At 31.3% G+C, this 13894-nt stretch overlaps 1 protein-coding gene across 5 annotated transcripts in view; it reads left to right on the top strand.

Annotated features, from left to right (window-relative positions):
* The window catches only part of CadN2 (Cadherin-N2), a 109941-nt gene that overhangs the window by 82444 nt on the left and 13603 nt on the right, over positions 1 to 13894 (top strand). For 2 of the 5 annotated variants that reach the window (XM_088238196.1, XM_088238194.1), the window contains exon 4: positions 11253 to 11417. In XM_088238196.1, coding sequence (XP_088094322.1) covers positions 11253 to 11417 — 165 coding nt within the window. Of the gene's footprint in view, positions 1 to 11252; positions 12456 to 13894 lie in introns of all 5 variants that reach the window. The other 3 variants (XM_088238197.1, XM_088238195.1, XM_088238198.1) reach the window with 2 other exon arrangements.

The raw sequence follows: 13894 nt of genomic DNA, 5'->3' as shown, positions 1-13894 counted from the left end.
AAATCTTCCATAACTCTCAGATCATAGGTTGATTCATATGAACCAGTGACGTCATTCAAAGTAGTGCGTTTTTATCAAAATATTTTTGATTATTTTTTCTGTACATTTTCAAGAAACTTTGCAGTACAATATAATGCTCCAATTTTTACCCCGCGTAAGAAAACATTTTTTGTATCCAATTTCCCGTAGGGCTGAAGTTCCTGATTGTAGAACAACAACGGATATGCGAAAAATGAGGCACTGACTGAAGTTTGAATAAAGGCTTTGTTTTCCGGGTTTAAAAATAATAAAACATATTATTTAACGAACGCAATTATCAAATCATGTACTTTTATATTTACCAAGTTGTGACATAAAGTGAAAAAAAACATTTTAAACCTCTCTCATGTAAAGTTGAAGAAAATCACATGTGTCGTTGTTCTACGATCACGGTAATTTGTTATTTATGACTAATAACTGCACTTATTACTTTAGCAAATATCGATAATTTGTTACATAAAGATTATATTATTTATTAGTTTTACACTTCACTCTAATTACATTTTCAATCAATAGTTCATATGCCTTGAACATAATACACGCTAGGTTATTTCAAACATTGAATAATCGCTATAAATTAATGAAATTATCAAAAATGTAATGATAATAAACGTGATATGAAGTCGAATACCCACTTGAATTATGAAAAAACCTATTTTATACAACATTAAATGTTTCATTTAAGTTCTGAAGTATTTCGATACAGCGAGGCTGTTTGTTTACCTTTTAAAGGCTAATATTATTTCTGTGTAAAATAAATGTTCGTGTTTTTCAAAATTTATAACAACTTAATCCCAACATAACTTATATATTATACTCGTATCCACAGAACCTACGGAGAAGCCTGGCGAGGCGGTCGTTACGAGGACTTAATATAGTATGGGGATTATTTATAAAGTAGCATCGCTTTTGTAAAGCCTATGGACCTCTATGCATAACCAGTGTAATTACTTACCAAACCTTTTCTCGAGAAAATTTTAATTAAAAACAAAAGTACCTCGCTGTTAAAGTATGTTAATTCAATCATTTTTATTTTAAAAAAATAATTAAACGTTTTTGATAATGAAGAAATAAACGAACGGACACAGCAAGTTCCGGTGACAACTGTCATCAAGCGGAGGTGGTACGGTTGGCTGGGCCACACGATACACGATGCGGGTGCCTCCTGGGCCGCGATTATGAACGGCTATCTTCATCGGTATATACTGAGACGATATAAACTAATATCGATATTTATGTACGCAAGTGTGTATATTTGTATGAAAATTCAAAGTATCTTCGTTTGTAACTGGTAATTAAACACATTTAGAAAAAAAATGTAAACATATTTTATTTTTCATACAGAAAACTTAATTTTACTTTGTAGATAAATTTTATCTTCCCAACACAATCGAGGCCTTGACAGCCTTGGCCGCGCTTGCCTACTTTACAATACATCAGGTTCTCGACGTCCTAGACGTCCGATGATGACTATTCGTCGGCAGTTCATGTCAAAACTACGGGACGCGAACTCGGGATGATGCGCAGGAGCTGGCAGCCGACCGAGATGCTTGGTGGCTCTTTGTGGAGACGATATGATCTAACTAGTGAACAGACATAGAATAGTGGTGATAAATTTAAACCAGTTTTCCTGAACGTTGGAGCATAGTCATGCAAAATTTGTCCGTTTCCTTTAGACAAATATGTGATTAAATTTAGGTTTGTATACCTACATCGTATTTGAGCCCTTTGTTCTTTTATGTACGATTTTCTCGGATTAAACTTTTTACTAGGTAAAGTTCTTTTTAATCTGCAGATGAATCTAGCAATATAATTTATTTCGGGTCAGTAAATTTCATTTTAAAACGCTTCGGATATATTTCGCGTTCGCTTTTAAACTTCGGTTTATCTACAAATCAAATTTAAGCAAATGGCAGGACGCGGGAATCGAGTGATCGTAAAAGCGTAAATGCTCTCAGGTAGTTATTATTTAAACCCTAAAAATTGTTATAAGCAATGTACCCTCCCCAAATACTCTAATACCCGAATGTATGGCCCTTCAATCTCCATAAAGCGGTCTAATTCTACGTGCAAAACATTATCTTTCGATGGCGCAAATCCAATTATACTTATTTCGTGATTCACGAGTATCGGTAAAACGAAAAAGTCATTAGGTGCGGAATAACGATTATAAGTTTACATTTTACTTCATTACGAAATGTGTATTTTTCAGTTTTCGTCGTTAAAATTTAACCTCTCGTAGGTAGCAACGGGGTGAACCGAAAGGAGACTTGAAATCCGTTTCGCTACCAACTATTGATACTGTAGATCAAGTTTAGTACCACTTGGACTCAGTTCTGTGCCCTTATCTGGAAATTCATATAACTCGATATTAAATTTTAATTCAATTTAAAAACTTTGTACTTAGTGTACATATATAAAAAAACTGTATAAATACATTTAAAAAACGTATGACGTTCTAAAAGTAGTTCCAACAGATTGTGCCTCTTTAAAGTATATAAAAGTGAAAAATAATACAAACAGTGGTGTTTTTTAAAAAGTTAAATAATTTGAAAGAGTAGTTTTGGTGTAAAAATAACAAATAAACTAAGTATCGATGAAATAATAACTTTTTGATAAAATATTACAATCTGACAGTTAACAATTAAAACTTTCAAAAATGTGTTTTTAAGTGATAAAATAAAAACATTCTAGTGTAAAAATAAAAAATAAATTAACTCTATAAAGAATAGTGAGATAAAAAAAAACAATGTTCTAATAAAATTATAAAATATAAAATCTGATAATTAACAATTAAAACCATTTGAAAAGTAATTTTATAGTGCCATCTATGATATCAACAAAAAAACTATTGGATAATTATTAACTAATTAATTATAATTATAGTCGTACTATTAAAATTATTCAATAGATGGAAAAAAAAAGTAAAATGAACTGATATAAAAAATAATGATAAAAATAAAAATATCGCAATAAATTATATTTTTAACTTGAAATATAAGGATTAATATACTTATTTTTCGAAAGTGAAAATATTATTCATTTAACAAGAAAAAAAAAAAAAAACATTTTTTATATCCCGAAAAAACTTAATATGGAATGTAAAATATGTAATAGTGGCTTGAGCCCAAAAAAAACTCTAAAATGTAGTCGATGCTATGAAGTATTCCATTACAGCTGTACGGGGACAACAGCAGAAAATTATAAAAAAATGTCGAAAATCTACCGAGATAGCTGGAAATGCACCTTATGTCGTAAGGAAGATCCAAGAAACACTAAAAACATGAACTTGGAAAATCTACGATCAAGGTCCCTTACTCCTACACCAAATGACAAAAATAACTTAGAAATACTCAAATGTCCTTTTTGTAAACAAACCCAAGATGTAGATAAAAGTATAATAAATAAATTGAAGGATCAATTTGAAGAAAATACTATTATGACAAAACAAATATTACTAGAGTACAAAGAAAATACAAAATTGATTAAACGTATGTCTCAAGAATTCATCACGGATTTAAATAAATATAAAGAAGAAATAAAAGACAAAATATTTACATTGCAAAAAAATATAGAAGAAATGCAATTAACAATACAGAAGAATAATTATGAAGAAAATAATTATGTGGCCAAAAATAGTGAAATATTTTATGAAAACCAACCTCTTGAAATAATAAACAAAGTACTTTTACCACCAGGAGAAAAGATCAAAATATTAATATTCGGAGATGAAGAAGGGAGAAGACTTAGAAAAAAAATTGAAAAAAATATATTCAGTAATGTACAGTGTAGCAGTTACATCTTTCCTGATGCAACAATTGATAATTATATGTCGACAATTATTCAAGGGTGTAAACAACTAACAAAAAATGATCTTGTATTTTTATACCCAGGAAAACATGAAAAATCACCTATTAATATTTTAAGCAATCTTTACTTTATACTCCAAAACTTAAAGCATACCAATGTAATTGTCCATTCGGTTGCAACAAATAAAAACTTAAATGTATCAAAACTAAACGTAGAAATAAAAAACAAAACTAATCTATTTGAGCATGCTAAATTTATTGGCCCAATATTTAATGACCAAATGAATTCATATTTCATCAACAATGCTTATAAAACAGAAACATACAGAATTATAGATATAATTAAACAAGAATATATATTAAATGTTTTCAGTGATACTAATGAAAATAATACTTTAGACAAAAAAAATTCTAGTGGGTCAAAAAACTTGGAAAAAGAACCGGATCAAAGCCTGAACTAACAAGTTTTATAATAAATAACCACATTAAAAACCTTAAAATACTGTACATAAATATTCGTAGTCTGAAACCCAAAATAGATGAACTAAAAGCACTTATAATAAGTGAATTTAAAAACCCCGATTTCATCATTCTAACTGAAACATGGCTCACTAATAGTGAAGCAGAATTATATGACATCAATAATTACAATGTAATAAACTCCTGCCGGGAAGGTAGAGGAGGAGGTGTAGCAATGTACATAAAGAAAAACTTAAATTACGAAGCAAAAAATATTGAAAATAACAGAGATATGGCAAACATTGTTTTAATAAGTCTCATAAAACAAAAAATAAATTTGTGTGCTATCTACAGACGACCAAATAAAACCGAAGTACATAGTTTCATAAATCTTCTAGAAACCCAAATACTTCCGTATGGAAATAAAGGAAAAACAATAATAGTTGGGGATTTTAATATCAATATATTAGAAAAAGACAATGTACTAACAAATGAATATGTAAATAGCCTAATATCTAATAATTATGTAATTCTTAACGAAATTTCACTTGAAAAATATACAAGATGGAATCACAGAGGAGAAAATTCGATTATTGATCATGTATTAACAAATTTTGTAGAAGCTAAATATACAATAGACTACAAAGATACTCCACTAAGTGATCACAGAGCACTCTATCTAAATATAGATATACCTATCGAAAGACAAAAAATATTTAAACAAAAATACACCTTAGAAATAACAGATTATGTCAAATTAAAAGAAAATCTCGTGGCGAAAATACAAGAAGTTAATAGTTTTAAACAGTTACAAGACATTATCCAAAACGAAATAAAAATGAACACAAAAACCAAGGTGAGAAACTTCACAACATCAATAAAGGAGGGTTGGCTAACTAAAAACATATTTCAAAAAATAAAAAATAAAAATCAAGTATATAAAAAAATGATTAAAGAAAGAAATAACAGTCAACTTGTAACCGAACTAAAAAATATTCAAAAAGATTTAAGAAATGAAATCAGAAAATCAAAAAAACAATATTACCAGAATTATATAAAATCAGCAGAAGGCAGCAGCAATAAACTTTGGAAAATAATAAAAAATATCAAGTCTGGAGAAAAATTGCAGTCAGCTAGTATAAAAGAAATGAATGTAAAAGATGGGATTTTCACAAATGATGAAGAAGAAATATCAAACATTATCAATGAATATTACTCCAATGTAGGCCAAAACCTTGCAAGTAAATTAGATGGACCATGTCTAAACATATCAGAAAAACGAAGAAGAAAAATAAATAGTACCTTTTTTCTTAGACCAACAACGACAAAAGAAGTGTGTAAAATAATTGACAATCTTAAAAAAAATGCATCGCCAGGATATGATAAAATTAAACCTTCACTCGTAAAAAATCTCAAAGATGTTTTAAGCCCGGTCGTATCAAAATTAATTAACATGCATATAAAGTTAGGAATCTACCCGGAAGAACTAAAGACTGCAAGAATAACTCCTATATTTAAAGGTGGAGATCGAACGGAACCTAGTAACTATAGACCTATAGCAAATTTAACTGTATTTAATAAAATCTTTGAAAAATGTATTCATAAACGATTAATGGGACATATTAAAAATCTTAATATAATATGCTTAAACCAACATGGTTTTCAAGAAAAAAAAGGAACTGGAACCGCTCTAGTAAATTTGATTAATTATATTCAAACAAATATGGATGCTAAAATTTCAACCACAGGAGTAATATTAGATTTTAAAAAAGCTTTTGATACGGTTCACATTGAGACCATGATAAAAAAATTAAATGATATAGGAGTAAAATCTCAAGAATACAAACTATTAAAATCATACTTAACTAATCGGAAGCAGTATACCTTTGTAAATGAAAAAAAAAGTAAAATACAAACAGTAAATTTTGGAGTCCCACAAGGATCTATTTTGGGTCCACTGTTATATATTTTATATATTAATGACTTATCACTGTATAATTTTAAAGGGAAAATTATTATGTATGCCGACGACATTGGACTTTTTTATAAAAATCAAACAGACGTATTAACAAACAATGACATAAACGAAGACCTTACTATATTGACTAAATGGACAAACACAAACTTACTTACACTTAATGAAAAAAAATGCAATATTATCCATTTTGAATCTAGAAAAAAATGTCACAAAGTAGATGCTTACATAAATAATGAACGACTAACTGAAATTGAACATGTTAAATATTTAGGACTAACAATAGACAGACAATTGACATGGACAATACATATCAACAATTTAATTAGCAAAGTGGCAACTTTATCGAGTCTATTTTTTAAAATCAAAAACTTTGTTCCAATAAAGGAAAAAATTTTAATGTATGAAGCATATGTTAAAACTAAAATATGTTATATGCAACTACTATGGGGAACAGGATATCAAAATGACATAAACAGACTACAAAGACAGCAAAATAAAATATTAAAGTTAGTATATGACCTTCCCTATCTAACAGCAACTAAAGAACTTTTTGAACAAACTAAACAATTAAACGTAACTGAACTCTTTAAACTAGAATCTTTAAAATTTATTCATAAATTAGCCACTGATGTAATTGTAGACGAAGAATTAAAACTTGAAAAAAATTGTAGTAAACATGAACACAATACGAGAATTTCAGAAAAATATCATATACAATCTTTTAAAACGAGAAAAGGACAATCGAGACTTATAAACCATGGACTGAAATTATACAATAAACTACCAGACAAAACTAAACAAAAGACTCAGGCAACCTTTACAAAAGATGTTAAAAATATTATTATTAACAGTAGAATTTGAATTTTAAAAGTGAAAATATTTTGTTAAATGTATGTAACCCGTAAGGGTTTATCAATAAAATTTAAATAAAAAAAAAATAAAAAAATAAAAAAAAAAAAAAAAAAAAAATTTTGTCGGGATCGTAACTTTGTAATGGCACATGTTTCTCGGTTAGCTCGGGACAGTTTCCCCGCTTTCCCTCCTCGCTCTCCCCCGCCCCCAACCATCGCTTCATTTGGTCCGTCTTCAGCAATGAGATACCCAGTCATTAGCCACAGCGGTGTTTTCATTTACATTTACTGTACATAATATTCTGGGAATGTTTGCCATGCAAATAACCACAAAAGAATATGCAAGAGCGCTTGATTATCCTTTTCGTTTCGGTTTTGGTCTAGGAGATTTATCAAAAGGAAAATTATCCCTTTTGCGTAAACTACCCCATTTCGCTTTAGCCTTTTCACAAACGAATGTGAATTGTAAAACACAAATAAAAGATTATAAGTGCAAATATTTAAAAATAAAGACAATAATATTGTGACGCGTTATTGTTATAAATAGGGTGGTCTAGGGTAAGTTGCGACGTGGGGCAAGTTGACATTTCTGGTTTGTTTACTTTTGTCTGTCAAGTGCAAAATACCGACGTCAGTGATTAAATGCACAATTGTACATCTCGACCTGACGTTAGTTTCGCGAGGCTGCTGACTTCTTCATTGAGTGTTATGGACGGATATTTTTAAAAAATCATCCAAGAATAATCATTCAAACGCTACCACAATCGTATATGTATGTATAAGTTAATTCACCAGAAAAGCCATACACTATAAAGTGGTATCTCGGTAATCTGGCAGATATCTGACCAGAGCACTGCCGGATTACTGGAAATCTCTAAGAATGACGCATTTAAACGACAGAAGTTATTTCAATATTTTAAGTTTTTCCAAATGTGCGTAAACAAAAGACTGGATTTCACGCCCTTGGGAGTCATTACGATATGTAAATCACAACAGGGATGGAGAAGCTATGTTTTATATGTATGTAATAATATATTATACACTACATTAGTACATACACGCAACTGAAGTGTCAACATAAACCAAAACTACAACAAGCCGTCACTATTGGTCTCCATTGAGGATCTTCAGCCCGACGGGAAATTAAATACAAAAAAGGTTTTCTTACGCGCGGTAAAAAATAGAGCATTAAATTGCAATGCAAAGTTTCTTGAAAATGCACGAAAATTTTTTTTAATAAAAAGGAACTACTTTGAACGACGTCACTAGTTCATATGAATCAACCAATGATAAAAGAGTTGTGGAAGACTTCCGGTTTACTTACCGTCAATTAAGCAATCGGTAGAATTAAATGAAAAGGAGCGGATGAGAACTTGAGACGTCACTTGGGAAGTAATATCGAAAATCGTCATCATTCCCTTTCTGCACCTAATGGTGCATAGGGCACTGGATTGGTACACCAATCGCAGCATATATCGATCAATTTTGTTACATGAAGGTAATATGATCAGTCTTTCGCTTCAGGTACCAGTCCAGGGACTGTCGGGAATCGAACCTGAGACCTCTTGCATGGTTGGAAAACACGCTGACCATTACACCATGAGGTTGAATTTAAAAAATACAACATTTTAATAAAACAGCTCTGATAATACGATACGTAAAAATATTTTTTTTTTTATTTGGCTTAGTTAAATAGTTTATTAAATTAACAAATATATACATTTATTTCAACTGAGATGGAAAACATTTTTGAGAGGGGAATATGGAAGTCTAGGCACTTACAGGGTTTATGACCTGTCATTGGCTGGTTTAAGTGGCCACTTTACACACTGTGTAACATTCACCATTCTGCCCACGTTTGAACATCCATATTTCCTCAACTCTTCCATCCGTTGACTTTTGTGAAGTAAAAGAGCTGAAACCTTTATCACGTGGGTGAGATTCATCCGGCTGAACCAAATCACCTACTAGGCAACGCCTGAAAACAATTTTCCAATTTTTTACTTCTTCTTTTACCAGGTAGTAATTCAACAATGTTTGACTACGTCCAAATGCTTGCAGACTGGCTGGATTTCCTCCCTAGGGAGTTGTTCATATTTAAATTTTATTTTTATTGAAATTTAAATATGAACAACTCCCTAGGGAGGAAATCCAGCCAGTCTGCAAGCATTTGGACGTAGTCAAACATTGTTTAGCAAATATATTTTTTAATAAGCCACTGATGTTTATTATTCGTGCTCGAAATTACCAAGCTACTTGCTCAGTAATTAGCTTGTATAAAAATCTCTAATATTATCAACATTATATTAAAGTTTACCATGTTTAATTAAAAAAACGTTTGCAGTTAAAATCCTTTTGCTAGAATATGTACCTAAGCAAATTATCTAAAACGCATTTGAAATAATGATACTCCGTTTTACAGAATTGTGGTTTAAAAACTTTGACTTGAACACGGTCGTTATGATTAAAATAATTCAATTCGCATTTGCATATTAAACTCGTACCATATATAATCACAATATTTTCTATCAACAATCTAACATAAGTATAGGTATTTTTGTTTTGTATATAAATCGTGGTTTAGAGAAAAATTATCACTTTGTGTAAGTAATCATTTGGATGGTTTTAGATTATTGGATACTTCTGGTGACATCCAATTATTTTGTGCAATATATGGGTAGTTTTTCATAGGTATGTTGTCCCCCGTCTCTCCTTTTTCCTTCATTTCACGTTCAAACGTAAACTGCATGCTAATATTAGCTCACAGAGCAGGGTTGGTTTTCGTTGTGTATTTATCAACTTTATATGAGTTTCTCTTGCTTACATTATATAGGTTTGCTTACTAAAACAAGTCAAATAATATTGAAGGTACGCTCTGAAAAAATATACCGAATGTTTAAAATATTTTATTGGTTTTCGCGAAATTTAAATTTTGGCAATATGTTTTTTACGTGAACTTAAAACGGACCGGGATGACATATTTATGTTTGCATTTACGTTTTGATATGCCAGGCAGACTTAACCAATATTTTTAAAATTACAATACTAAAAATTTTAGTCTTAAGCTCAAAAACTTAAAAATCTGATGACTTTATTATACATCTATATACCTTGTATTTCTATGTCTACTCGGATTGCTTGTTGCTTAACTTGTTACAACTACATACATAGGTATTTTGTTCCTGTGCCAGTAGGGTTCTTTTAGGCTATTATACCACCTATCGTCAGTAGGTATGTCTTGCTAACAATATCACTTCGGAAATATGTGTATGCAACGACACACAACGTCTTAATGGCCACGAAAATCTTAAATCCTTAAATTCCTTTAACCTTAATCTATTATCACCTTGCCTGTTGTGATCTTAACTTGATTGGTTCACTGGTTCTTGATTGGGAACATTTCTCTTTCCAGAATGTCTTAACTTATTTCAGGCACAGTAACAGCTCGATTCGCTGGGTTTTCGATAGCTTCAAATTTATTTATTTTTGATTTCTGCAAAATCTTAATTCGTTTTTGTAAAAGCAAACGTTTTTATAAAATACTGCACTTGTTAGTTATTGACATATATTACGCAAATATATTTTCAAATTCTCATTATTTTTCATACACTACGGCAAATGTTCTAGTTTACACATTTCACGTGGAAATGGAACGTACCTGTATTTTTAGAAGTACGTATGTATCTATGACCCCTGAAAGTCGCTTTGCGATTTACATAACATTCAATTTAGTTCAGTGCCGAAAAAAACAGCGTTTAATATAAGTAAAGCATAGTATTATTATATGTTTGCAAAACAGTGAAGAAGGTAAAAATAAAATGAACCCATTATTAGGTATATTAATTATTTATGAATAATTTACTAATTGGTAATACTCGTAATATATTTGTTCATGTGAATTATGGTGAACAACAAAAGGTTTTTTGCAAAATTTCAAAATATTTATCTTTATATTTCTTTCATCAATAATGTCTATACTTAGCGGTTAAACTGAGAGATTTTCTACGTGACTTATGCCACTCCAATAAAAGATGCGTTTAAATGAATTACTCAATCGTTTGATCGATTTTGTTGCTTCCTGAAAATACATCATTTCGGTTCACGGAAATTCCACAGTACGAGTTGCGGCTGGCAGCTTCTGACAACTTAAAGGAGAATTACACCACAGTCGTGATACACGTGAAGGATGTGAACGACAACCCTCCGGTGTTCGAACGACCTACCTACAGGACACAGATCACCGAGGAGGACGACAGAAACCTTCCGAAGAGAGTTCTCCAGGTCAACCGCTTCACGATTCCTGAATTTATTTTCAGTTGCTTGATGTTTTCTTCGTTTTGTAGCCACGTTGTTTTATTATTATTTGCTGTAATGTTTTGTCTTTTTATCCTTAGGTTTCTCTATATTTTACGTAGTTTTTTGATTTTTATTTGAAATATTACCATTTTATTATGCAATAGCATTACTTACTTGGGCGAATGTGAACATTTTTATTCATATAATGTTTGGATAGATATGACTAAAAGTTTTCACGTGCTCCCTTCTGCCACTCTTCTAGAAGCATGTTCCGCAGGAGTGCACGTTCTCGTTGTATTTTGTTATATAGTAAAACTTACTGAGGCTATGATAAACAGAATTTCTTTTCTGCAAATCAAACTTCTCTCGGATGAATTGAAACGGGCCGCGTTGTTTGGCTAATGAATTACCATCTTAAATTTACGGCGCCTGTGGGCCGCTATCTTATTACAAGCCATTACAGTATTTCGCGAGAGTAATCGCTTACATAATAGTGATTTATCGGTGTTTTAGTGGAGAAACACGTGTACTTGTCAAGCAATAATGCTTCACTTTATTTATCCAAATTCCTCATTATGCAAATACCTTCCCGATATACCTACGCTACGGAAGGTAACATACGAGTACATGAGAACATGCGATCCTTGTTTATAGCAATGTCTTTTTTTTATATTTTGTTTTTTACTCCTCACTTAGCCTTATTGTTTGCGGTAATTAAGACTGCAGATATTTTCAAAATTTAATGGTTGTTTTGCATACCTACCAATTATGTTACAATTTATTTATTCTTTGCCCCTGATTTGTTTTGCCCCGCTTTGTGTTTTCCCTCGCTAAGTATTGTGTGTTGTCTCGCGACAGTACGAGTTGACCCTTGTAGCGTCAGACAGCTTGAACGAGAATGCCACGAAGGTGATAATCCACATCAACGACGTGAATGACCTCCCGCCGGTGTTTGAGAGGAAACTTTATACTACCCTGGTGCAGGAGGAGTTACCTGGACCACACCCTTATAGTCTCATGCAGGTCCTGCCATTCTTTTATTTCAAGTCCTTTCACTAACCCTTACCTTTGTTTACCGAACACTTTGACCCACTTATTCGAAGACTTAAAAACTTTAATCTGCTGATAATACTACGTATAAATATATCCATCGGAGTTCGAAGTTATTAGGCTTCTATTTTTAACGACAATACCATAATTTGGATAAAACTGTATTTCTTTTTAAAATACAGCAAAATGTCATTTTCTCTACTAGATAAGGTTAACAATATGTTTTGACGGCCCTCAAAGTGTCCTAATGACTAAAACTCTTTCCTAGTGCACAGAGGTTTCGGGTTTGATTCCTGATAACATTATATTAATAAAATGTGTTTTTTTCATTGATTCTCCTCCGTTATTTGAACTTTTGACGTATTGTGAAGCAATTTTTTTTTTCATTCCATTCATTTCTTCTTTTTGGCAAAATGGCGAGACATTGCTTAGACAAACTATAGTTTTGATGTTGGATTTAGCGATTCACACTTCGAATAAATGTCTTGTTAAATATGTGTTTGTACAATTAAAAAAATGGATTGAAAAAATACATTGTTTTTATATTATTATTATTTTATTTTTTTTGCACCACAACAGGCCAGGAGGCCCAATTACAGTGGTGAATTACATCACAGAACACCCAGGCTTGAGAAAAGTCGCATTTTAATTTTTGTGTTCTCAACGGGAATCGAACCCGGAACCTTTCGTGTGTGAGTCAAGCGTCTTGACCACTACACCACAGATATATATAAATAAAACCCAAAATGCATATTTTTAACATTACATTTTTGCAACTCCGACACCGTCTTCAGAACAGTAGATACCCATATACCATTTACATAATATATGTGTAAACTAAACGTGGTAAAAATAAATAAACAGCTATTTTAAAACAGTTGTACTCCCAAGCAGCCGAAACAGTTTCACAAAAGTAAATTAAATTGCTTAAAAAGAAAACGAAAAATACAATAAATATTGCTTATAGTGACACAACCAGGAACGAGAAACTTAAAACGTGATATTATTAAACGAAATCGATTATGACACCTAAAATTAAGTATACTCGATAGAATGGAAGCCAAAAAATAACTTTACTGGAATTGAGTACTTGAGTAGAAAAAGGTAGGGGTAAAAACTAGCATTCCGCTCGACTGTTATTTTTTAAACTGTTTCACAAAACAGTTTACTTCGTAAAACGGTTACTGTTACTAAAACGCTCACCTCTAGCATAAACAGTAAACCTTCCTAGATTTTTTTCGTACTAGCTTGGGTATATGAAAATATTCCATTAATAAAAGTGTGATAATACCTTAGAGTAATAACAAGCCTATGGCTAATAGAGTCGCCCATGCAGAAAAAAAACCATTATATGATTATTTGCCGCGAAGTAAGCTACATATTACAGCAATACAACGGGCAGTAGGTACTCG

This window comes from Micrasema longulum, unplaced genomic scaffold, assembly GCF_059751315.1.
Source record: "Micrasema longulum isolate JH-2025_06_02 unplaced genomic scaffold, ASM5975131v1 h1tg001834l, whole genome shotgun sequence".
Taxonomy (NCBI): Eukaryota; Metazoa; Arthropoda; class Insecta; order Trichoptera; family Brachycentridae; genus Micrasema; species Micrasema longulum.
Note: the sequence above shows the minus strand (reverse complement) of the source record. Positions and strands in the feature narration are given on the sequence as shown.